Source organism: Neophocaena asiaeorientalis, unplaced genomic scaffold (assembly GCF_003031525.2).
Source record: "Neophocaena asiaeorientalis asiaeorientalis breed wild unplaced genomic scaffold, Neophocaena_asiaeorientalis_V1.1 scaffold221, whole genome shotgun sequence".
NCBI classification, from domain to species: Eukaryota; Metazoa; Chordata; class Mammalia; order Artiodactyla; family Phocoenidae; genus Neophocaena; species Neophocaena asiaeorientalis.
Window position 1 is genome coordinate 1,099,529 of NW_020173766.1, and position 26,618 is coordinate 1,126,146.

Genomic DNA, 26,618 nt, shown 5'->3' on the forward strand with positions numbered 1-26,618 from the left:
GGGCACAGCCAGCCAGGGGTAATTATGGCTGGGGGCCCATGGGGTGGCCACAGAAGCGGGCACTTGGGAAACAGCCCCACTGTGCTGATGTTCCATGAGGAGTGGAGGGCTGCTCCGTGGCAGTGAGGAGCAGCCAGTGGCACATGAGCTGCCAGTGAGCCCTGACATCCCAGCTTCATACTGTGCTGGGCTGACTCAAAGCCCTGAAACAGGGAAGCCAGCTTGGGGGGGGGATGGGTAACCCAGAAGTAGCCTGAGGAAGGCCTGAAAGGGCTCTTCCATTGGACAGTCTTGCCTAGTAGTTAAGAGATCTGCCACCGACCAACTGACTGCACAACCTCAGACAGGTCTTGTAACTTCTCTGTAAAGTTGGGAAGACCTGCCTCACAGGGTCACTGGGAGACTTAGTGCTGAGGTATGTAATGTGCTCTGGACAGAACTGGTTCACAGAGAGCCCTCAGGAAGAGACCCCTGTCATTTTAGTTGGAGTTGCTTCTGTGTGAGGGTGAAATCAGACTCTCCTGCTGTAAGCACAGCAGCAAGCGTGGCCACGACTCCCTCATACACACATGCGTGGTCAATGCATTAAGCAACACGAATCATGACAGGAACAGTTTTAAAGTTTTAAAGCATTTGGAGAAGAGAATCATGAGCTTCTGCACCCCCAATATGCCTTTGTCCCAACCCCCGATACTCTTCCAGCAGCTCGTTAGGGCTCCTGCGGGCTCAGTCCTAATCAGAGATCCCAGGTGGTGTGGGCACAAGCCTCGGGGGACAGCAGGTACCAGGAGAGCTGCTTCCTGTGTGACCATCTCAGGGGTGGGGATAAGGGGAGAAAGGGTCTTCCACGGTCTTGGAGGACGTATTTCTTAACCAGGCAGCCAGGAGGCCCAATATTCATATGACTCCTCTTGGGGTCACTCATGCTTTGTTATGCTGTGAGACCAGTAGGTGCCTGAAGCCTTCCTCTGGGGATGCTGTCTGCACATCAGCTGGAGCTCCCCTCCCTGGCCTCCCAAGTCCCAGGGCACTGGGTATGTGGCCGGAGAACTCCCCGTGGAAGCTGGGATGGTCCCTAATGCACCAAGCTGGGAGGCCCTGCAGAAGCATCTTGCCCTGCAATGTCCCTGGAAATAACCTGTTTCACCTAGTGGATTCTCCAGATGACTGAAGCTTGCCCCAAACATCCACATTTGACCAAAATGTCTAGGGAGAGATTTCCAAACCTATCTTATTTAGGATGGGTAGGGAGGAGAGGCGGGGAGCCCCAGCCTGGGTGCCTAGCTATGTGGACTCACCTGTGTCACTGGCTCACTTCGTATTCCTGCCTCTGGTTCTCATAAGCTTCTCACCTCCCCGGGTCACCTGTTTCCTGCTGCTGGATTAATCTCCCCGAGTCACAACTCTGGCCACAGCCCGCTCCTACTAAAACCCTGTGACAGTCCCTGCCACCTGGAGCAGAATAGCCAAGGCCTCAGCATGGCCGCCAGGGCCCATCCAGCCGCTGCACCTTCTTCTTCTTCCTCTCCTTCCCGAGCTCCTCGCTGCAGTGGCAAAATACTCCTGGCATGGGCCAGAAAACACAGTCCTTGCCCCACAAAGCTGGCTCTCAGCCTTCTCTTCTCACATAGGCCCCCACACTGAGCTTGCCACCTGCCTTGCCTCTTCCTTGACATGGCTTCTGCCCCTTGGTACTTGGTATTTGGATCCTGGCTGGGCCCCCTTCAGCAATTTTGGCTCAGACTCATCCCTGGACCCCTCCACCCTTGACCATGTCTATAGCTACTGTGTCAGTTTACCCAGCCCTGGCATGCATGAGGAGGGATTCCATCCCGGTTGCACTGGCTGTCTTTACATACCGTCTCTTCTAACTGGGAAGCTTCTCCATAGATGTTTGTCACAAGGACCATATTGCAATTTCCCCCTGCAGAAACCAGGACACAGAAGGGCCATGAACCATGTGGGTTTTCTGCCAAGAGATTCCTTTGAGGGTGGTGGGTGGCAGGGGCGGGAGGGCTCTGAACATTTGTGTCCCTTCAAAATTCATATATTGAAGTCCTAACCCTCAATGTGATGGTATTTGGAGGTGGCGCCTGCAGGAAGTAATTAAGTACATGAGGTCATGAGGGTGGAGCCCCATGATGGGATTAGTGCCCTTGTAAGAAAGGAAAAAGAGACCAGAGCCCTGTCTCCCTTTCTGATCTCTTTCTTTTCTTTATCTCTCTCTCTCTTTGCCATGTGAAGACACAACGAGAAAGTGGCCATCTACAGGCCAGGAAGAGAGTTTTCACCAGGAGCCATTCCTGCCAGACCTTGACCTGGGACTTCCAGGTTCCAGGACTGTGAGAAATAGGTGTCTGTTGTTTAAGCCACCCAGTCCGTGATATTTTGTTCTAGCAGCCTGAGCTGACTGAGACAGGGTCAGAGAGGACACATTCAAGCATGCATGAGGCTGGGAGGCAAGGGGAAGAAGAAGAGAAGCAGGAGAGGCTGTCAAATGTACCTAAAAGAGGAGCTGGGGGAAAAGCAGAGGAGAGAAGACCTGGAGTAGGGCAGAGGCCTCTAGGCCAGGGCTTTGCTTATGGCGGGGGTGAGGGGGAGCGCTCAGTTAATAATCACACACCAACCACTGTGCCATTGGGCCCAATGCAAAAGCCTGGGAACACAAGGATGACAAGACACAGCCCCAGCTCCTCAGTCAGGGAAGGGAAGACGTCACCGGAGAAGCCCTCCACCTTGGTCTTCAAGGTGGTGAAGGATTCTGCCAGCTGGTTCAGGGATAGGGGAAATGAGAAGGTACTTCCGGTAGAGGCAAAAGCTTAAGCAAAGGTTTTGAGGAGTGAAGAGAATGACATGGGGGACATGAGAGGTCACTGTGCTTGATTCTGCCTTTCCAGGTGTGCCTGAGGTCACTGTGAAAAGGCTGCAGGTAAGTCCATGCCACCAGGAGGGAGCAATTCCATTATCACCAGTAACAGATATACCAGGCCTATCCATCCCCGCTGTGCACCAACCATACCCTCACCTAAGGAATCCTTCAGGGCGTGGGTGAGCTTGCACTGCCGGAAGGGGATGTGGTCTCGCTTCTGGTCCCCGAGGGCAATGATGGCCTGCTCCAGGAATGACAGCGACTTGTTGATGTAGGTGGCTTCCTTCAGGACTCGGCCCTCAGACTACAAACCAAAGGTCAGTTCCTCATCAGACCAAGTGGAGAGGCTGCCCCACAAAGAACACTGCAGGTCTGTGGCCAGGCCAGAGCCTCCTTCCCAGAACCAGGTCTTCTCTCCCTGTCATGGGATTGTATTGTATCCGCCTTGGGCTAATGGGAACACTCACAGGAACACTCGTGCAAATATTCTTATGAATGAATGCTCATGTGAATATGAATACTTATGTGAATATTTATATGAATACTCTCTTAAGAGTCACACTATTATGAATACACATGGGAATATCTGTGCAGATACTTGAGCAAATAATCCTGGGAATATACATCCATTCAATACACAGATACAAACATTCATACGAACGCAGGTAGGAATGCTCATCTGAATGCTCTTGTGAATACTTATGTTAATACCCTCACATGAATATTTATGTGAGATGAAAACTTCATGCAAATATTCATTGGGTGAACACTCACACTGATACATAGAGAGACGCTACTACGAGCATGGAGCATTGACTGAGCACTGACGGAGTGCCAGGTACTTTGCTAAGAATTTAGGAGCCATCATCTCATTTAATGTTTACAAAAATCCTGCCAGGTAGGAACTGCCTCTCTGTTTCACCTCTGCTAGTTCTGTCCCTCCAGCTCCACTGCGCTTAGCTTGGGATGGTGCTCACGAATGCCCAATGAGGGACGGCCCAGGTGCACAGAAACTAAGCCGGAAATAGAGCTGTGGCTTCTTGAGGAAGAACTTCCTGCTCCCCCACTTACCCTAGACTTCCCCAGCCTCTCCGAGCCTGCTAGATCCACCAAGTTAATTTTGGAAGTGATGTACTTTTCATCTGATAAGGTCCGCGAATGGGCCTATGAAACACCCAAAAAGAGGTTAAACTGTCACAGGGAGAAGGTTCTTACTGAGCAGGCCCCATGGGAATCGACCGCCCCTCTCGGCTCTTCAAAGAGCTTGCACTTACCTCCACGTAGATTGTGAAAATGCAGTGTGACCTAGATGAGTTCTTGTTCATTGTGTGGGAGGCTATAATCCTGTTGGTCTCTCCCTGAAGAAGACGGAAAACACAGACAACGTTTTGAAATATTAAAATAACACGGCATTTGGATCATTTTTCAATTACGCAGAAATGATATTTATATCACTGCAGTCAGCCAGGCCTTTCAGGGAAATCTCATTTATAAACTAGGAGAATAGAAGACAAATTGGAGTCCAGACCTATACTTTCACTCACTGCTAGAGATGTGTGAATTTGTATAATAGTTTTCTTTCCTTTTTTTTTTCGCCACGCCATGCAGCTTGCGGGATCTTAGTTCCCAGACCAGGGACTGAACCCGCGCCCTTGTGAGTGAAAGCTCCAAGTCCTCACCACTGGACCACCAGGGAATTCCCTGTATAATAGCTTTCTGAAAAGCAAAGCAGCAATAAGAATTAAGAGCCTTAGGGGCTTCCCTGGTGACGCAGTGGTTGAGAGTCCGCCTGCTGATGCAGGGGACACGGGTTCGTGCCCCGGTCCAGGAAGATCCTACATGCCGCGGAGCAGCTGGGCCCGTGAGCCATGGCCGCTGAGCCTGCATGTCCGGAGCCTGTGCTCCGCAGCAGGAGAGGCCACAACAGTGAAAGGCCCGCGTACCATAAAAGAATTAAAAGCCTTAAAAATGTTCATGAATATTGAATCATAACCAACCTACATATCCAACAATTAGGGAATGGTCTAGCTGTACAATGGAATGTTATGCAGCCAGGAGAATGCTGACAAATAGTTTGTTGTTGTTTTTAATAAATTTATTTATTTATTTTCAGCTGTGTTGGGTTTTCGTTGCTGCACACAGGCTTTCTCTAGTTGTGGTGAGTGCGGGCTACTCTTCTTTGTGGTGTGCAGACTTCTCATTGCGGTGGCTTCTCTTGTTGCAGAACATGGGCCCTAGGGGAAGTGGGCTTCAGCAGTTGTGGCTCGCAGGCTCTAGAGCGCAGGCTCAGTAGTTGTGGCGCACGGGCTTAGTTGCTCCACGGCATGTGGGATCTTCCCAGACCAGGGATCGAACCCGTGTCCCCTGCCTTCGCAGGCGGATTCTTAAACACTGCTCCACCAGGGGAGCCCTCTTCAAAAATTTAAAAATAGAATTACCATATGATCCAGCAATCCCACTTCAGAATATTTATAAAATAAATCACGGGGATGTAATGTACAGCATGGTGACTATTAATAATACTGTATTGCATATTTGAAAGTTTGAAAGTTGCAAAGAGAGTAGATCTTAGAAGTTCTCAGCACACAGAAAAAATGTGTAACTATATACGGTGATGGATGTTAACTAGAGTTATTATGGTGATCATTTTGCAATATATACAAATATTGAATTATTATGTTGTACACCTGAAACTAATATAATGTTACAAGCCAATTATACCTCAATTTAAAAAAACGCCTGATCCCATCTGATTCTCATAACAATGTTTTGGGGTAGGTTTAAAAACAGTGTCTCCACTTTTATAGATTAGCAAACTGCAGCTTGAAGAGATTAATGATTTGCTCGACATTAAGGCTTCATAGATTGAAAGAAACCTGAATTTCAGCTCAAGTCCCCAATTCTAAGTTCTACACCTTTTGCACTGTATCACAGCCCAAAACATCAAGGGGGCCTTCCAGGAACACAATGGACTAAATATTCAGAAAACTTCCTACTGCAAAACACCTAAAGATGATAGGATATTTAAAAATTCCTTCTGAATGCATGGCTGAGACTGCAAGAAAGTAAGGCCAGTACCCAGGGCCAGACACAAAGCAGGAGCAGGAATCCAGGAACTGCAAGCTAGAACCAATGCTCTTATTGCCCCAAGGCACCTGCAGACGGATGTGCTGTAAGATAGCCCTTGCTGGATTTCTTGGTGATTCTGTGAGCAATGAAATTGACATGTTATAAAGATAGAGAATATCTCCTTTTGCTCCCAAAGCCATTTGCTCTTCACATTCTGAGGGTGGTAGACCTAGAGCCACTTGTATCTTCCCTCACCTCCCTCCACTCCCATCCCCCCACCCAAGCCATCTGTTACATTCAAAGGGTGATAAGATCTTTCTCCTTCAGAACCAAAAGCTTAACTTCCAGGTAGAGACCTTGCCCTCCTTTCCTAAGAGAGGATTTACTTACATTTCAAAATAAAAGCACATGCTCTCTCTCATCCTCCCTTTCTGTCTCTAGCTGCACCCCCCACACCTCTGCCCCACCCCGCGCTTCAATCTCTCTCTATCCTAACAGAGGGGAAGAGGAGTAAATGTACCAGCTCCTATATAAGCTCTGAGATTCGTAACTTTGGAATCCCTCTCCAATAGTACAGACACCCTCTCCCCTCTGTAGGGCTTCCCTGGTGGTGCAGGGGTTAGGAATCCACCTGCCAATGCAGGGAACACGGGTTCGAGCTCTAGTCCAGGAAGATCCCACATGCTGCCGAGCAACTAAGCCCGTGCGCCACAATTACTGACCCTGAGCTCTAGAGCCCGCGAGTCACAACTACTGAGCCCGCGTGCCACAACTACTGAAGCCTGCATGCCTACAGCCCCTGCTCCACAACAAGAGAAGCCAGTGCAATGAGAAGCCTGCACACCACAACGAAAAGTAGCCCCCACTCGCTGCAACTAGAGAAAGGCTGCGTGCAGCAACGAAGACCCAACGCAGCCAAAAATAAATAAATTAAATAAATTAAAAAAAATTTTTTAATCTGATTTAAAGAGACCCTGTATTGGTAATGTTCCCTAGGCTTCTGAAAGAAAAAAACTATTCTCTGAAGTAATATAGTCTCAACCCAAGCCTCAAAAAAGACCCACTGATAAAGGGCCAAGGGAGTAGAGCTTATAATCAAATTACAAAATATACTTGTTATGGTAAGGTAACATTTTATTTTGATTCATAGAACGTTTGGAAGAAATATACAGGGAGGTCCTCTCTACCTTCTACTCAGCCTCTCCCTATGATTAACATCTTGTAAAACGGTAGTACAATGTCAAAACCAAGAAATTGACACTGGTATAATCCACAGAGCTTATTCAGACTTCACCAATTATACAACTTATTTGTGTAAGCTATACAACTTATACAACTTATTGGTATGTCTGTATGTGTGTGCATTAACTAACTATACAAGTTGTTATTTCTAGGAAAAATGAGAGAGAAAATATAAATATGAAGGAATATATAACTTCCAAACTAGTAAAGAGGGAAACAAATATAATAAAAAAATATCCAATGAAAAAGAAGGCAAAAAAGTTAAGAAAAATAAATGGGAAAAAGAACACACAGTCAAACGACAGATTTAAACCTAAATATTTCAGAAACTACATTAAGTGCAAATGGAATGAAATGCTTCAGTTAAAAGATAAAGACTGGGGCTTCCCTGGTGGCACAGTGGTTGAGAGTCCACCTGCCGATGCAGGGGACACGGGTTCATGCCCCCGTCCAAGAAGATCACACATGCCGCAGAGCGGCTGGGCCCGTGAGCCATGGCTGCTGAGCCTGTGCGTCCGGAGCCTGTGCTCCGCCACGGGAGAGGCCACAACAGTGAGAGGCCCGCGTACCGCAAAAAAAAAAAAAAAAAAAGATAAAGACTGTCAGAGTACATTTTAAAAAATCCTCTCATATGCTCTTTACACGAAAAGCCAAAACAAGAAATTTATACACATTCAACTAACCTAAACGTAAGAATTTTTGTTCATCAAATAACACATCAAGAGAAAAAATAGTCACAGGAAATAGAAAACATTGTAATACACACAACTGAAAAAAGAACTAGTTTTCAGAATATATAAAGGATTTATACAAACAAATAAGAGAGAAAAAAGACATCTGTAAAGAAAATAAACAAAAGACATGAACAGGGAAATCCAAATGGTCAATAAACACAAAGTAAGGTCCTTAATCTCACTGGTAATCAGGGAAATGTAAACCAATGAGTGGGACCACAGTGGGAAACACTATACACCAGCCAGACTGGTCAAGATTTTAGGGTCAGAATAATGGGAATTCTGATAACGTGTTATGGGAGTATACCATTATGGAAAATAGTTGGTATCATTTAAGAAAGCTTAAGACACACTCTGTATGACTCAGCAATTACAGTTCTTGAGTTTACCTAGAGAAATTCATGCTTATGTGCCCCAGATATACATACAAGAATGTTGCTAGTTCTCGTTCCTAGTGGCCGTGTCTGAAATACACCTAATCTAGGAAAACCCAACTGTCCATCAGAAGTAGAATGGATAACTAAATTGTAGTATATTCACACAATGTCATATGATGAAAGTGAAAAATATACAGTAACATCAGACATAAAAAGTAGATAAAAGGTAAAAGAAATAAGACAGAATTCATCCTACATGATTCCTTGTATATACATTTCCAAAAAAGTAACTTATGCTGCTTGAGAATACATAGGTAGGATGCTCCAGGTGGTAAAGCTATAAAGAAGACCAAGGAAATGATTACCATACAAGTCAGGAGAGTGCTTACTTCTAAGGGTATGAATAAATAATTATTCATGATTAAAAAAACTCGTGGGCTTCCCTGGTGGCGCAGTGGTTGAGAGTCCGCCTGCCGATGCAGGGGACACGGGTTCGTACCCCGGTCTGGGAAGATCCTACATGCCGCGGAGCGGCTGGGCCCGTGTTCCATGGCCACTGAGCCTGCGCGTCCGGAGCCTGTGCTCCGCAGCGGGAGAGGCCACAGCAGTGAGAGGACTGCGTACCGCAAAAAAAAAAAAAACCTCTTCACAAACTTGGACGTTCTTTCAACTTAAGCCACCAAAAACCTACGGCAAACATCATTCTTCATGGTGAAATGTCAGGAGCAACAATAAGACGAGAATGCTTCATTGCTGCCACCTGGGAGGCTCTTTCTTCTGTGTACATGCAAGGGATCCAGGTTTATATCACCCCTGAGGACACCTAAATGACGTTTTAAAAAGAAGTTTTATTTGACATGAATATACATACATACATATATATATATATATATATATTTTTTTTTTAGGCTGTACCGCGTGGCATGCGGGATCTTAGTTCCCCAACCAGGGATTGAATCCGTGCCCCCTGCATTGGGAGTGTGGAGGCTTAGCCACTGGACCACCAGGGAAGTCCCCGACATATATTTTAAATACCATAAGACTCACTGTTTAAAAAAAAAAAAAAAGACTCATTGTTTTAAGTATACAATTCAATGATTTTTTTTTTTTTTTTTTTTTTTTTTGGGACGGCAGGCAGACTCTCAACCACTGCGCCACCAGGGAAGCCCTCAATGATTTTTAAAATCAGTAAAATTACAGGGTTGTGCAACCATCACCACAATTCTATTTTTAAAATGTTGTATCACTCCAAAAAGTTCTCTCAGGCCCATTTGCAGTCACTTCCTGTCCCCTCCCCCAGGCAACTACTAATCTGCTTTCTGTCTCTATAGATGTGGTTATCTGGACATTTCAAATGAATGGAATCATACAACAGGTAACTTTTTAATTTCTTTTACTTAGCATTTTTTTTGAGATTCATCCAAGCTGTAGCATGTATCAGTGCTCCATTTCTTTTTATTGCTAAACAGTTTTCTGTTGTATGGATGTACCACAATTTGTTCATGCATTCTCCATTGATGAATATTTTGGTTATTTCCGGTCTTTGGCTATTATGAATAGTCTTAATATGAATATTTGTGTTCAAGTTTTTGTGTGCACATTTCATTTCTCTTGGGTAGATTTCTAGGAGTAGAAGTGCTAGGTCCTATGATAAAATCAATGTTTAACTTTCTAGGAAACTGCCAAAATGGTTGCACCATTTTACATTTCACCAGCAATGCACAGAGTTTTAATCTACATGATTTTTAAAAGAATAACATATCCCGGAAAAAATCATATTTTTTCATTGATTTGTAAGAGCTTTTATATACCAAGGACATTAATTCTTATCTTTTCTATACCACAAATGCCTGTGATCTAATGTTAACTAAAAAAAAAGGACAATTTCAACTAAGTAAAGAAAAAACTTCACAAGAAAAAAGACTAGAAGGAAATAAGCCAAAATATACATTACTGTTGCCATATGTAGAAAACAGATGAGTGAATTTTTCTTCTGCTTCTGTATATTTCATTACTATCTGAACTTGCTAAACAAGCATATATTAATTTTCATTCTGGTTATCAAAGTAAGTAAAAAACCAAGGAGGGAGGAAAAGAAAAAAAAAAGGAAAGGAGGGAGGAAAGGTAAGGAGGAAGGAACCCGTAGACTTGATCATCTCACCTCAAAAAGGAGGCTGAACGCATCCTCCTCCTGACTTGTGAGGTGGACTGACAAGCCCTTAATGAAGACCCCCTGAGGACTTTCCACAATGGTCATAGGTGTGACCGAGGGTCCAACGTAAGGCAGAGTGGACAGGAGATCAAACAGGCTCTCATTATAGATTTCCAGGTAGGAAACACGCACAGTGATGGCCTGTGTGGGGCGTTCTTCGATCATCTTAAAAACCTAGATGGGAGATTGGACAGCAGTCACTGAGAGCAGAACTCCAACAGCCAGCCAGTGCTAGGGGAGTTCTTACCTTAGGAGGGAATCCTTGCCCTAGAAGAATTTACAGTCTAGTTGGTGTGATGGTCATCAGCAACAACAAGTATCAGTAGTTGCAGTCTATTGGGCAGTATTTATTATCATCTTGTAGTTTTTTTGAGGCCTGACTTATAGATTGGCTAATACTTGTACAGTCTCAAGAAGTAGAGGCATGATGAACAGAAAGGACTCTGGAGTGAAGATCTCTTGTTTTGTGGGGTTTCACCACATATAAGCTTCTTTCACATCCATTTTTTAATTCTACCCTCATGATGCCACTACGACTGAAGCAGGGCAGGGGCAATACCCATCTATGGTGGCTCAGCTACTAAGGGAAGAAGTCAAGCCAGAACTCAGCCTTCTCGACTCCTAATATCCTCCCCAGTGCTTATCAGCAGGTGACTTTGGGCTGGTCTTTTCCCCTCTCTAGACCTTAACTTTCTTATCTGTTAAATGGGGAGTTGGGCTGGATGATCCCTGAAGTCCCCGCCTTGCTCTAACAGGCTAGATTTGTGCTGTCCAATATGCTAGACACTAGCCACAGGTGGCTGCTGAGTGCTTGAAATCTGGCTCGTGCAAATGAGGAATTGGATTTTAAATTTTATTTAATTTTAACTAAAAATTTAACACTGATACTAAATTCAGTTATTGGTAAACTTTTAAGTATGTTTGGAACAACTTGGGTTTATAAATCTACCTTTTCAATTGTAAATTTCATGAACTGTAAATACAGAGCAACTCTTTGTGATGAATATTTAGTGTCTTAAATAGAAATGGGTTGTAAATGTAAAATACATACCAGATTTCAAAGACTCAGTATAAAGAAAAATAATTTAAACTATCCCAATAATTTTCATATTGATTACATGTGGAAATGCTATTTTGGCTATATTGAGTTAAATAAAATATATTATTATATATTATTTAAAAATAATTTCACTTGTTTTACTTTTTTAAATGTGGCTATTGGAAAACCTAAAATTGCATATGTGACTTACATTATATTTCTATTGGGCAGCGCTGGGCTAGACTATAAAGTCTAAGATGCTGAGATACTGAAGCGCTGACAGTGGGATGTTAAGGATATTGCTTCAAGAAATTATCGCATGGATGGTCATACACTAGAGGAACATCTACACTTCTTACAGCACAGGGCTATAAAACCTCAAGATGCTTTTTAGGGAAAAGTCCTTTGCCTCCCACCTTCAAAAAGAGGGTCCTCACAGAACGCAGGCTAGCGGACTCTGAAGGAAGGCCCATCCTGTCTTCAGTCACACTTCCCAGACCCCCAAGGCTGACTCGGTCCTGAAAGCTCATGTCATGCCCTGCTTCTTCCCTTCGCTCTTTCTGGGGCTGTGGTGGTGCAAGAAACCAGAGCAGGCCAGTAAGGAAGCTCTGCAAGGGTTCATATCTCCCTCATTAAAACCAGGAAGGAACAGGATTAGGACCTCTGAATCCTCAATTACAGGGTCACAGACCATCAGAGCAGCAAGAAGCCAGTCAGCACATCTGACTCCCTCTTTAACAAATGAGGAAACAGGCTCAGCATGGGCGTAGGTCAGAGCCTGGAACCTAAACTCTTGGTTTACACACACACACACACACACACACACACACACACACACACACACACCCCACCTGTCTCCCCTACAGGCTGTCTCCCCTACAGGCTGTCTCCCCTACAGGCTGCAACTCCTTTGAGGCTGGACCCCACTGTCTCCAGGAGCTCGCCTGGGATGGGCAGCATGTATGGTAGAAAGAGGGGACCTATGTGGCATCCCACCCACGGGCCCACTCTCTACCTGTTGTAGGACACGAGGGAGGATCCCCCGGTGCTTGTAATTCTCAGTTGCCCCCGTCATGGTGTATGTCTTGCCAGCTCCCGTCTGCCCATAACACATGATGGTGCCTGCAAACATTTCAAAACACGTCTTGGTGACACCCAGAAAAACAGCTCCAAGGATAGCTCTCCCATCCCCCAGCATGCCCAGTGCCAGCCAGAACCCTAGTGTGAAGGTGGCCATCAGGAGCAGCCAAGGACAGCAGGAATTCCTGCCATGGAGGGTGGGTGAGCAGGGAAACAGGGATATAAATGGTCAAAACACAGACAGCTGCTCTGAATCTGTGGTCCATGTAGTGCTCTACTGCTTCCTCTCCCAAGAGGGGATCTGATCCTAGGGCTTCTGAGGAGAGCAGGGAATTCCAGGGAACAGAGGAACTGGGAATTTTCCTAGAAAGATGAGGGAGATAAGAGCATTGAACTCAGCCCTTCTTTAGCAAGATCATGAACAGGCAGGCTCTCAGGGCTTGGCCTCCCTGCAGGACAGCCCAGGCAGGAGGAAAGAAGGGCTTTCAAAATCCCCAGGAAGAGATGGGAGTCAGAAGGGCATTTTCTGTTAGTGGTGGGAATTCTTTGTAGACTGCAAATTCCCACTGCTTAAGGGCTGCTAGTTGGTCCCAGGGCACTTTCAGAAATGGAACACCATGACCAAGCCCTGATCTGTCACATTGCCCTCTCTGGGAAGACTTTCACTTGCACCTCTCTCGTGCTTTAGGTCTACCATCACCAGGCTCTGGGACACAAACCAGTCACCCTGGGCTCTGGTTCCCATCTGCTCTTCTTCCTGGCTTGAGCAGCCTGAGCCAGACCCAACCCAAAGGCTGCTTCTGGGCATTTACAAAGCAGATCTGCCCGGACAATGCTGGGCCGTGGAAATCAGTGTTTGCCTTTGCCACGTGAATGCTCTAGTTCCTGGGATTGGTAGGTTTTACACAAGGGGTCTTAATTCAGCATCTAAGCTGGAGTCAGAAGCAGTGTCTGTTAATCCTGCAGAAATGTGCAGGAAGGAGTCAGTTCAGCTGGGACTCAGAGCCCATTTGTGGCTCCACAGCACTCAGAGCCCACGACTCTTAGCCTCCCCGGGCCTTAGCTCCTTTGTCTCTACTTCCTCAGGGCCACATCCCCTCAGGACCAATGGGGACCATAGCTATATATCACACACAGGATACATTACAATGTTTAGGCATCTATACTTAACGGACTTTTAAGCAGAAGACCTAAAACTTGCAAACAGGGAACATTCTAGTCAGGAGCCACCAGATGGGCAAAGTCTACAGACTGATATATTTTTTTCTATGGATTTTTTTTCTTTTTTTGGTCACGCCGCGTGGCATATGGGATCTTAGTTCCCCGACCAAGGATCAAACCCGCCCTCCCTACAGTGGAAGCACGGAGTCTTAACCACTGGACCGCCAGGGAAGTCCCTCTATGGATTTTTTAATCTTTTTAAGATTTTAAGGGACTTCCCTGGTGGTCCAGTGGCTAAGACTCTGTGCTCCCAATGCAGGGGGGGGCAGGTTTGATGCCTGGTCGGGGAACTAGATCCCACATGCCGCAACTAAGACCTGGCGCAGCCAAATAAATAAATAAATAAATAAATAAATATTTTTTAAAAAAGATTTTGAAACAGTCTTAGAGTGAACTAGTTTGTAAAAATTTCCCAATAAATTTTAATTTGTTAAAAAAGCTTTTTAGTTAAGCTTTTAAGAAAGTCAAACTGTACTCGTCTTTAGTGATATATGTAAATAATACTATACTACAATAGAATAGATTGATTGTGCTGATAGAATGAATGGAAATATCTCCTCGCAGGTAGCCAAGAGAAAAATGTTTTGACTCCATCAAATTTATCATAAAGACATGTTCAAAACTAATATTCAGGGGATTTGAAACAGGATAATAGTTGAATCCCCATGACCTATAGAGAGTCAGGGTCATTTAATCTTCCTATGAAGGCAGGATCCCAGGACCACGGATCAAGCCATGGCCACAGTATCACCAAGCAAGTAAGTTTCCCACCATAAGAACATGGAGACAGACAAAGAATCAAACAAAAGTTAGTAAGTGAAGTTGTATTTTATTCACCACAAAATACTTGTACCTCTTCCTGGGTGAGCGGGGGTTCCACAGGTTCTTATGTAAAACAACAGTTAATTAACTAAATTACCATTATAGCCATTGAGGGCTTGAGAAACCACATCCTTTGCGACTGTCTCATAAACCAAGTCCTGGGAGGCATCATGGAGAACTCCATCCAGCTTGAATGACCAGTCTGTCTGCTGGTTATTGACAACTCCTCTCCGAGTATCTTTTTTTAAGTGAATATCAATGGTCTAGGAAGAGAGAGAGAGATAGTTGTTAAGAAACTGGTATAAAAAAGTCACTGATAGCCAAGGCCTGACCTGGAGGAAACAGAGGAGGTGAACTTTAGGAAGAACAGGGACTTGCACATATTCTGGACGACCTTTGGGAGGTGGGAAGGAAGGCACTGCAGGGAGGCCACACATCCTCAAGGTGGAAGGATCAGGAGACTGGAGCACTTGCTGGTTTCAGCACATCTCACCCTAGCGTTCAGGGTGCTGTCTGTCTTGGTTCCCCCATTTCTGATATGGGGTCAAGCATATTTATCACACACCAATATTTATCACATTAAACAAGCTTTAGATAAATTCAATAAGCACAGGGAGGCCTTGAATTAGGCCAGAGAGAAGAGCGGGCTTGGTGACGGAGGCCTGGGCTTGAGCCCCATCTCCCTGGTGACTGGCGGTGAGGCCTCCCTCAGCACTGTGGTGAGCACTTACTTCCACACACACGCTATGGGCTAATGTGAGCAATGATGAAATGATAGCCACAGGAAAGGCTCTGGACTCCTCAGACACAGTTACTCACTGGTATTAAATTAAGGGTCACTACCTACTTGTAATCAGCAGATTTTTAGATGCAAAGATTTCTAAAAAAATTTTTTCAAGTTTTAGATCCCTCCATAGCAAGCCACTGTGGCAGCAGCCAGTTTAGAAACATATTGGGTTAGGTCAATGGTAGATTCCAAACTTCGAAATGGGGACTTCTAATGTAAACAGACTCTCACTGGAATCTTATACTGGCTGCCCTAGTCCGGAAGCCGAGACATAGCCACATGCAGAAAAACTAAGATCAACAGAGAAAGGCTTGGTCTATTCATACATTAAATGCTCTGTGCTTCAGTCGCCACTGAATCCGTGTCCATCAGTGTGCACTTCACAGAGCTGCATGTGAGTTTCTTTCTGACTGCTAGGACTTTCGAACCTTGAGAAGTTGGCCTTTGAATTCCTCTCTTAATATCTCCATGCTGCCCATAGTAGATCCACAAATGTTTGCTGAATGAAAACATCCCATAGTCTCGAGGTGTCCTAAGCCTGTCACAGCCTTCAGAAGAGTTGTCAGGACAGTGGTGGGGACAGGGGGATGGATAGATCTTTCCAGTTCTCTCCATAAGAGTTTCTCCCTCCCTTTGGTAAGTTTAATAATAATCATCTGAAGACATTCCTATTGTACTTCCTGGGAGATCTGATCACCAGAAAGTTTTATGAGTGTGGACAAATGTCAGCTTCCTGTGTCAGATATAAGGACAAAGGTAAACTTTTTTTTTTAACTTTTTATTTTATATTGGAGTATAGTTGATTAACAATGTTGTGTTAGTTTCAGGTGTACAGCAAAGTGATTCAGTTATACATCTATCTATTCTTTTTCAAATTCTTTTCCCATTTTGAGATTGACATGTATACACTGCTGTATCTAAAATGGATAACCAACAAGGACCTACTCCCATTAAAAATGGGAGTTTCATGAGTTTCCTCATCAACAGCATTGTGGGGGAGTGCTTTGGCGTTGAATGACTCTAGATTCCATCTGAACTTTTACCAATTCTGTCTTGGTCCTTAAAAGGTTGCTTGGAAACCTTAGAGGTTGTAGTGAGGAGGGACAGAGAGATGCCCAGGCAGGTGAAGGCAAACACACTGTACTTACTTTGTTGTCATCTCCATATTTGATCATTTCATGAGCAAAGTCATCAGTAGGTTTGACACGGACAAACGCATGAACTTTTTTCCTAGTACCCATTCTAGCTAAAAAGAAGAAAATAGCAAAATTTTCAGTAGTCATCCTCCAACAACCATTAGAATGGAGGTGTCATTCATCAAGATCAGAAAACATGATGTGCAGTCCATGTTTTCCTCTCCCACTGAGAGCCAGTCTTCCTTTTGCCCCCCAGCATTTCAGTGATCTGTCCACAGGATGCTGTTCAACAAGTCCGTGTACTTCCTACTTTACAGGGTGCCTCACCACTCTCCACCAACAACCCCCTAAGAGACCGAAATACAAAGCAAAAAGAATGCTCCCTTTAGTGGCCTAATTTTATTTTATTTTTATTTTTTATTTTTATTTATTTATTTGGTTGGTTGCATTGGGTCTTCATTGCTGTGCATGGGCTTTCTCTAGTTGCATCAAGCGGGGGCTAGTTTTCATTGTGGGGTGCGGGCTTCTCATTGCGGTGGCTTCTCTTGCAGAGCATGGGCTCTAGGTGCGTGGGCTTCAGTAGTTGTGGCACATGGGCTCAGTAGTTATGGCTCACAGGCTCTAGAGCGCAGGCTCAGTAGTTGTGGCCCACGGGCCTAGTTGCTCTGCAGCATGTGGGATTTTCCTGGACAAGGGATTGAATCTGTGTCCTCTGCATTGGCAGGTAGTTCTTAACCACTGCACCACCAGGGAAGTCCCTAGTGGCCTAATTTTAGATGTGGTTTCTACAAATGCTCCGTATCAGAGTTTACCTACACTTTGCCTTATTCATGATATTTTCCTCTAAAATACTGACTATGAAATGCATTAGAACTAATTTTCTTTTTTTCATTAATATACCTAACTTCAGATGTAGCACCTCCTTCTCTACCTCCATTAGACTAACTTAGATCAGAAAAAGATTCCCTGGAAGTACATTTAATCTAGCCCATAGTCTAATATTCTTTCTTCTCTGCCACTCCATTGAGAGAAAAATCTCAGTCCCCTACCTCCTCTGCCTCTCCTAAAATGTAATTATGTATATTCTCATCATTTTCTTTCAGGCAGGCACACATATATTTGTATTCCTTCATTTATACTATCACAAGTAATTACCATGTATAATAAAATGTTAAAATAAACATTGAATGTAGCTTCATCGAATAGGTTGAAAGCTTATAGTTACAAATGACAGAGAAGGAGATTTAGGTAAATTAACTTCTTATTATGTGGAGTTTTCCTATAGTGGGAAAGACTTTCTCAAAGTAAGGACCATAAACACTACAAACAGTCAAGCAAGATGCCAACTAGCAGAGATGCTACAAAAGGGACTGTTTGTATTACAGGGAGAGTTAATTGATCTCTAATATCCTGTCCAACTAAAGTATTTCATAAACATTTTTAAAAATTGAATTGTACAGGAATTCCCTGGTGGTGCAGTGGTTAAGAATCCACCTGCCAACGCAGGGGACATGGGTTCAATCCCTGGTCCGGAAAGATCCCACATGCCCCAGAGCAACTAAGCCATGCGCCACAACTACTGAGCCTGTGTGCCACAACTACTTAAGCCTGTGCGCCTAGAGCCCGTGCTCCACAAGAGAAGCCACTGCAATGAGAAGCCCGCACACCGCAACAAAAGAGTAGCCCTTCTCGCCGCGACGAGAGAAAGCCCGCGCGCAGCAATGAAGACCCAACGCAGCCAAAAATAATAAATAAATAAATTTATTTTTTAAAAAACCAATACTGGGCTTCCCTGTGGCGCAGTGGTTGAGAGTCCGCCTGCCGATGCAGGGGACACGGGTTCGTGCCCCGGTCTGGGAAGATCCCACATGCCGCGGAGCGGCTAGGCCCGTTAGCCATGGCCGCTGAGCCTGCGTGTCCAGAGCCCGTGCTCCGCAACGGGAGAGGCCACAACAGTGAGAGGCCTGCATACCACAAAAACAAAACAAAACAAAACAAAAAAACCCCAAAACTCATTTAGAGTTAATGCTCCACAAAGTAAAAAACAGACTTTGAATAGAGACAATACCTGAGGGTCAGGATGTGTGCTGCATCTTGCACTTCTCTTTTGATGTCCCTGACAGGGTTGGGCCAGTTCCATAAAAAATGAGGCATTTGCCCCTAAAATAACCTGTACTTTCATGGGGTAGGACAGAGGAGTTGAGGCTAAAGAAAACTCCTGGATACTTCTGAAAAAGACAACCAGCAAAGGAATTGCTGAATTTATGAAGAGGTGGGAAAACATGAGGGATAGGGAGCTGACTCAATTTCATCTTCAAATTGGTAAATAGCAATATCATCACCGTTGCTCAGGAAAAAATAGTTTGTTTGTGCTACTGCAAAGTGTTCTAACAAATAAACTGATCAGATGGTCAATATTTTTAAAAAGCTAATTTTCAAGACCTTGACTGTTAAAAAATTAATGACCCTCCACATTTCTAGACACAACTTGTGGTGACCACTTGATTTCCTCATACAATTATCTTAGCTATCATCAAGTGGCATTAAGTATCTCTATAGAAGCAAATTAAATAGAGACAGGCCCTGCTTTTTCAGTTTACAGTTTCAATGAAGTGGGTAAAATAAAACCCTAACCCCTATTACAAACCCTTCAGATGTCACATTAAATAAGCAACTACTTTCACACCTGCCTACTGTAGAGTGTGAGTCCACTTTCCACATTCCTCAAGTAATTATTTCATGGAAGTCTTTTCCTGGCCACTGTGGGATCCCTCAGATCTTTTAATTTTTAGAAAGTGAATCTGTAAGGTATTCAGGTGAGTAAGGATAATGACTTGTCCAATTTCAGGTCTAAGATTTTTGTTTGCAAAATTGACCTCTAGAAATAAAAAGCCACAAATAGCTCTAACAGGACTCCCAAACTGAGGAAACTTAAGAGATGATCTCATCTCCAAGTTCACTTTGATCTAGGCTTTTGGGAAGTGGAGAGTGGAGAGAGGTGTGCTGACTCAAGCAAACACTTACACTCAATTTCTAAAGTTCTGGGAACCATTCCCCATACCAGCCCAATGGCCCATCCTCCTGCCCAGGAAAGTTAAGATGCTGCCCAGGGTGCCCTGTGAAAGGGACCATGAAAAAGTAGGGGGTTGCTCAAGCCTCCCTCCTGGCAGCCCCTACCCACAGACAGCCCAAGGGAAGCACAGGCCAGCTTCAAGCATTACCCTCCCCTCAGAGCCTGCCCCTTTTCTGCCCAGCAATTTGCCAACATGCACAAGTAGTCATTGTATCTGTGCTTCCCAATTCTCCCCATGCTCACGCCCATGGCTCCAGGCACGCCAGGAGCCATATCCACCTGACACAAGCCTTCTCTATTAACTACATCCCTCCTGCAAATCCACTACCCAGCAGCCCCTCAACACCCAGTCATTTGGAGACCCCATGCCAACTTGCACTTACTGAAATAATCCTTGTTACCGTTCTTACACCACATCATTTGAGTGGGTTTCAGATCCCAAATGAAATTACAAGCTGTTTGAGGGACAGGACTGTGCCTTTTATTTCTTTTGAATCCCCCCTCAAAGTCCGGAACAGTGCCCAGCACAGAGTAGGTGCTTAAGAAATGGTGATTGGTGGTGATGGTCATGACTGGAAGTCAGAGGGTGGCGGAATCTCCATATGTGGGTCCATCTTCGGTCACAACTGAGAGAGTCCCAAAGGGCACATGATGTCACTTGCCTCCCTCACCACCTCCAACCCTGAGCCCACAGCCCTTCCAGGAGGACACTGGGTTTCCAGGCCCACTTGTAAGAAGCCAACTTCAGCCCCTCACCACGCTCTCCCTTTTAGTAGGGTCCTTCTCTCTCAGGACCTTGTGGGGAATGCCTCTCCCTCGTGGACACCACCCTTAGATATTTCTGGTGTAAATAAGTGAACCTTTGAGTGGCCGCCAAGAGCCCTCTCTGCTGAAAGGCTCACAGTTTCCTCATTTGTTTTAGGGGTGGGAATGAACAGGTTGCCACCAAGCACCCCTGAAAGCTCAACAAAAGGAGAGGACCAGGTGGGTCCCTATCTTCCAGCGTTCCTGTCCAGAACAGAGGCTCTCAAGGAGAACACTCATAGCCACCAGCAAGGTAGCAGCATCTGAACCCTCCAAAAGAGGGTCCAAACGCACCTGGCCTTGGACTAAACAAAAGACTCGGACCCAGGCCAAACTGGTCTTTCTCCTTTTTCTAACCCAACATGCTGGACCCCTGTGTGGTGTCTGGGAGGCAGTGGGCCTTGGAACCATTCCTGTGCCTCTCTGGAGCGATTTCCGCATTTGTAAAGCGAAGGGCCGGGATGGCAATCCCGAAGCCCCCTCCAGTTAGAAAACTGAATACAGAAGAGTCCAGAAGACCAGAGATCTCCGAACCTCAGGGGGCGACGTAGGACCCTCGTGGGGCGAGGGAACGTTAGATCCGAAAACCCTAAGCCGCAGCAAGGCTTAAAGGGTCTCCTCGACGCCTCACTCTCCTCCGCCCGGGTTTCACAGATCAGCGAGCCAAAGCTGGGGGACTCCCGGGTGGAGCGGTGTTCAGATTCCAGCAGCTGCCCGCCTACCGGGCGGACACCCCCTTTCCGGCCTTCCTTCTCCCCACCCGGACCGCGCGTGAGCCCTGTTTACCGCTCCGGAGGCTGGAGCCCTTCCGCAGCCAGACCACTGCATTAGCAGCTACAGAAGAAACCCGGCAAGCTCGGCTGCCGGGCTGTGTACACAGTCGCCGTGGCAACAGGCTGCTTCCGGAGATTCCGGAAGTAGGGGGTGGTGGCGGAAATGAAGTCCGCGGTCCTCTGTTGAGATACAAGTAAGGCCAGGGCCGAATTAGGAGGACGGGAGATGGGACCGATTAATCTAAAAAGACTGCGGCAGCTGCAGGCGCGAAGCCAGGGTAGGGGTAGCGGGGGAACGAAGGATGCGCAAGAACCAGGAAACGGGGCAGCCGGGCTTCCGGCGCACAGCAGTTTGAGACTACGGCGGCCGCGCAGCTCTGGCTAGCTCCAGCCTTGCGCTCCGAGCTGCCGTCCACAGGCGCCCTCGCCCCGCCCAGCTTAGCTTCGACCCAGCCGGCCAGGCCTGCGCAGTCGCGGCGGCCGGGGAAGATGGTGGAGGACGGCGCAGAGGAGCTGGAGGACCTGGTGCACTTCTCCGTGTCCGAGTTGCCTAGTCGCGGCTACGGCGTCATGGAGGAGATCCGGCGGCAGGGCAAGCTGTGCGACGTGACGCTCAAGGTCCCGGGTGCTGGGCGGCGCGGGGCTGAGGGCCAGAGGACCGAATGGGGAGGGAAGAGAGGCGGGGGATAAGGGAAGAGAGGTCTAGAGCTCAGCGGGGTGGGGAAAGGAGGTTGGAGGGAGAGCGAGTAGGGGAGAGAGGGGTGCTGACTGGGAGAGGGGGATTGGGGCTGAGTGGGGAGACGGACAGGGACAGCCTCTTAGCCCTTAGAAAGAAAGGCTGAGAGGTGCGCCGCTGAGGCCCTCAGAGTGGAGACATTGGGTTGCCCGCCTCCCTTTTCTGTCACTCAGACGAGAGAAAATGGACTTGCAGCTCCTCTAAGGACGAAGGGGCTGTGGCTCTCCCTACATTTTGATGGGCACTACGGAAGCGCCTTTTCTTGCCACTACAGACGTTTCTTTGTGCCCCTCGAAGTTAGCTGCGCTGTGGTAGAGGCGTGGGCTTTTCCTGAGGAGTCATTGCTTGCCCTTGACTGATAGATTACTACCTTGTCTCTTAAGAGCTTTTAAAATCGCATCTGGAAGTCTTTTGAGGTGGGCAACCACTCTGCCTCGCACTAGAAGGCACACTACCACCACCAGCAGCACCACAAAGGTCTCGGAGAATGGGCTGATGGGCTGCGTGGGGAGAGGGCTCTCTTAACCACCTGTTCCCTATTGGCATTCTGGGCGCAAGAGCCAGGCTTCCTCCCGTGCTTTGCATCCATTCCTGCTAGAGAGGCATGCTGTGCTGCTCCTTGGCCAAGCTGTTGAGCCAGGTGGGGCTCTCCAGGCGGGGAGATGCTGCTGCAAACCCTGTTCCCTGTTGGGCTTTGGCTAGAAGGCTGTCAGCATCTGTGAAGGACCCTGTTTAAAAAATAAAACTATGCAGAGATCTGTTTGCTCTTCTTATTTTCGACAGCGTTAAGGAAACTTCCTCTTCCACATATTTGAGTCAGACCTCTGGAGACAGTAAAGTAGAATGGTTAAGAGTGTGGCTTTGAGAATGGTATATAGTTCAACCAAAGACTAAAAAAAAAAAAGCGTGGCTTTGGAGACAGAAGGATTTGGATTAAAATCCTTGGGAAAGTTACTTAATCAGTCTAAGCATCAGCTTTCCCAATGTAAAAATGGATGATTCCTAATTCTTAGTATTCATATGAGGATTAAATGAGAAAATTTGTGGTATTCTTTGCATAATGCCTGGCCTAAGGTTTTCATCACTCTAAACCCCTCCTGAAGGAGATTAGTTTTCCAGTAGAGGAGTGAAGTGGACTGAGGGGGGAGAGCATCTTTAGTGGGGAACCAAAGGGTTTGAGAAAAATGAGCTGGAAGGAAGCAGAGAAAGTAAATAAAAATGAGAGATTTTTGTCCACGGTGATTACATGGTAGTAGATGTCGAGGCTACTAGAGATTTGTAAACAAAAGAATTATCTGGTTGTGGCAGTAACACTTGGGGTGAGTAGAGACTAGTGAAAAGCAGTAATGGGGTGAATTTTCGGATTAAGATTTAGGCTGTAAGGGTAAGCCAGGGAAAGCTTATAAGACACAGAGAAGCAAATAGGGAATGATAGAGTGAGATGGTCACACTATGTAAGTTAAAGCATTGCATTTTGCCTCTGCACTTAATGCACATCTCGAGTATAGCAACCCCATAGCATAAAAATGCTTGTGTGTTTTTTTCCATTGAAATACTTTTTGTTCACTCAAAGGGACAAGTAAATTATCAGAAGTGATTCCAGCTGAGAATGTCTGTCTAAATTGCTATATTAGTTTCAAGGATCTGGGACATAAGGACCAGTATAAAGGCATAGGCTAGAGCTGGACAGGACTGTAGAAAGCTCTGCTTCATTGGTTTTCTGACTATTCTGTGGAGCCTGAGGAGTAGTTCAATGCCCTGTGATGGTAGGGCCCAGAGAGAGGCCAAGTAAACCAAGCTCTGCCTCATTTCACTCCCCTTCCCTAGAGCTGCTCTGTGAAATCTGTTTCAGTCTCTCTCTCTTTTTTTTCTTTAATTAATTAATTAATATTTGGCTGCGCCAGGTCTTAGTTGCGGCATGCGGGATCTAGTTCCCTGACCAGGGATGGAACCTGGGCCCTCTGCACTGGCAGTGCAGAGTCTCAACCACTGGACCATCAAGGAAGTCCCTCGGTTTCTCTTTTTCAAGATAGAGTCTTTCCTGAAACTTCTGGTGATTCCAGACTTTCTTCCAAATAAATAGAAACTGAAAAGCTGGTTGGAAGCTTTTTGGCGTAGGATGGGTTTATTGATTAGTGGGCCTCCCAGTGGGGCAGTGGTTCTCAAACTTTAGCAGACATTAGAATCACCTGGCAGCCTTGTTAAAAAACAGTTGTTCAGACATTGTTCACCCCAGAATTTCTTATTCAGTAGGTCTGGAATGGACCTGAGAATTCACATTTCTGATAACTTCCGCAGTGATACTATTCCTGGTCTCGGGCCACATTCTGAGAGCCACACCTGTAAGGTGGTGGACCTGTCCTTTTCTATGGGATATGTTCAGAGTCCATGGATCTTCCTTCAGGCTTCTGCCTACATGGAGTAAGCCTGGCTGTTATCATTCTAGGAGCTGATGGTGGGAGGGGACTGGGAACTCTTGCTTCTGTATGCAGACTTTCCCTTAATCCCCCTGAATAGTACCACTTCATGTCTTCCTTGGTGCTCTGGTTACTCAAGTCTGGAGTCTCTGGTTCATCCTGTCCAGAGGATAAACCTCCAGACTTCTGCTGGGGCAGTGACGGGGCACTTGCCTGGGGCAGGGAACCAGTACTGCCTGTTTACAGCCTTCCTTATGTTCACACCTTCAGAGGAAACCTGTATCTTCAACAGTTGAGTTTTGGAGGGTGTTCTGGAGTGCCTTGCCATCTAGAGCACTCAGTATTCTCCATATAAGTCCGTTACTATCCATTTGTCTGCTTTTCATCTTCCAAAATATGGCGACATTTCTAATCTGCTCTCTCAGCTTCTTTGTACTTGGGAGCTTTGCTATTCCTTGATTGTCAGTCTGAGAGGTAGCACAACACAGACTCGAGCTAGATCGCCTGGGTTTGAATACTGGCTCTGCCACTTACTACCAGTGAAAACTTGGACAATTTCCTTAAATGCTGGTGATTCAGTTCCTTTATCTATAAAATGGAGATCATCACCTACCTAGTGAGAGTGTTGAGGATTCCACTAGTTCATGCACTTAAAACAATCATGTAGTAAATATTCAGTAAGTAGAAGATATTTATGAATAATAACTTAATGGGATTTCCTATTAAGGGGAAGTGGAGATAAATGCATGTGTTCTGCCTGCCATTTTGAATTCGTTTTAGACTCGGTTTAATTCTAGATGGTTTTATCTAAACATTATGTTCATCGCCTTAAAAGCATTTGTAAAGCACTGATCTACTTCCATAGCTTGCATTTTACAGATGAGGACCAAGTCTAGAGGAAGAGGGGACTCATCCAAGGTCACAGATTAAATTGGGCAGAGCTAGAACTAGAGACTAGACTCCTGGTGTCCAGACTCCAGGTCAGGTGTTCCTTCCTGCTCTCCTGTTGCCTCTTCTATCAGTGACAGTGACTGAACTGATTTCAGCTGCTACCATTTGAATTAATCTACCTCAGGTCAATTGTACTCATCCTTAACATGTCACCTTTTCTGTCTTTCCAAGTTTTAGGGAGAGTGTGACAGCATTAGCAAGCATGCCACTTTCTCAAAATTCACTGCCAACTCTTGAACCTTGCTTAATTTTCTTTTTGGAAATATTTGAAGTTTAAATTCCTTAGGTGCCTGTTGGATAGTTAAGTAGAGGCATAACAGAAAAGAGTAATATTGATATATTGGATTTTTTAAAATCACATTTTATATCTATGATGACTCGAACTTCTTTGAGAAACTGAAAGCACTGAACTCTCTCCCCAGAAAAATGCACATACTTACATATGTGCAAACCTTTACATTCAGTCATAAGAGCAGTTCCCCTGGAGCCCATCTTTGGATCTTGGGTTATGAATAGAACGGAGTATTATTCTTTTATCAGGAAAAGCCCATGTCTTTCTCCTTGGCAAATCATTTTATCTTAAAGGTTAGAAGGATAGTAGTGCAAGACTTCTTGGCAGTCTGTAACATAAGACTTAGTCTGGGTAGAGAGGTTTGCAGTCACAGAGGCTCTTATCTCCTCTTCCCAACAGTTGGTTTCATCCCCTTTCCTCTGGGCTACCAGGAGCCCAGTGCTCAGGCCGCATCTGTCATGTTCATCTGGGTCCAGCAAATTGGGCAGACTCCCCAGATGCAATGCGTGTTCTCCACAATCTCTTATTGATGAGATTTAGACTCACCAGATTCCTATATTTCTATTCTTTCCTCACATACTCCTTTCTTTTTCTTTATTTGTGAGAGCAGAATGGGATCACCACATATACATACTATTCGCTGACCCATAAGCTTAGAAGAGACAAGAACCTCCTCTACACACACACACACACACTCTCTCTCTCTCTCTCTCTGTCTCTCTGTCTCTCTGTCTCTCTGTCTCTCTCTCTCTCTCTCTCTCCCTGTCTCTCAGCCTCTCTCTTTTTTGCAACCACTAATAAAGGGTTCCTCAAAGATTTGCTGGCATCAGTCTTGCCAGCATTTTCCCAAGGCCCTTGCTAAAGTTTTGAACCCAGATCTGAGAATTTAGCCTTCAGAAGGAAATATCTTTTCCATGGGTGAAAGGCACAGTATTAGAATATTTCCTTTTGCCCCACTGAATCCAGGTACACAATTTTCACTGA

At 45.6% G+C, this 26,618-nt stretch overlaps 2 protein-coding genes across 9 annotated transcripts in view; one reads left to right on the forward strand and one right to left on the reverse strand.

Moving 5' to 3' along the window:
- KIF9 (kinesin family member 9) overlaps window positions 1-21,287 on the reverse strand; it is a 48,030-nt gene extending 26,743 nt beyond the window's left edge. For 3 of the 5 annotated variants that reach the window (XR_003003968.1, XM_024751353.1, XM_024751350.1), the window contains exons 1-8: window positions 16,601-17,097; window positions 14,763-14,928; window positions 12,558-12,664; window positions 10,453-10,677; window positions 4,144-4,227; window positions 3,941-4,033; window positions 3,026-3,173; window positions 1,860-1,924 (exon numbers count right to left, since the gene is read on the reverse strand). Coding sequence is in view for 4 of the 5 variants with exons in the window: in XM_024751353.1 (XP_024607121.1) it covers window positions 1,860-1,924; window positions 3,026-3,173; window positions 3,941-4,033; window positions 4,144-4,227; window positions 10,453-10,677; window positions 12,558-12,664; window positions 14,763-14,928; window positions 16,601-16,735 (1,023 nt within the window). In the remaining variant the exon portion in view is untranslated. Of the gene's footprint in view, window positions 1-1,859; window positions 1,925-3,025; window positions 3,174-3,940; window positions 4,034-4,143; window positions 4,228-10,452; window positions 10,678-12,557; window positions 12,665-14,762; window positions 14,929-16,600; window positions 17,098-18,656; window positions 18,709-21,251 lie in introns of those variants that run through there. The other 2 variants (XM_024751351.1, XM_024751352.1) reach the window with 2 other exon arrangements.
- Window positions 21,288-21,464: 177 nt separating this feature from the next.
- Window positions 21,465-26,618, forward strand: part of KLHL18 (kelch like family member 18) — a 55,612-nt gene continuing 50,458 nt past the window's right edge. For 2 of the 4 annotated variants that reach the window (XM_024751356.1, XM_024751354.1), the window contains exon 1: window positions 21,465-21,856. In XM_024751356.1, coding sequence (XP_024607124.1) covers window positions 21,728-21,856 — 129 coding nt within the window. In that variant the 5' untranslated portion in view covers window positions 21,465-21,727. The remainder of the gene's footprint in view (window positions 21,857-26,618) is intronic. The other 2 variants (XM_024751358.1, XM_024751357.1) reach the window with 2 other exon arrangements.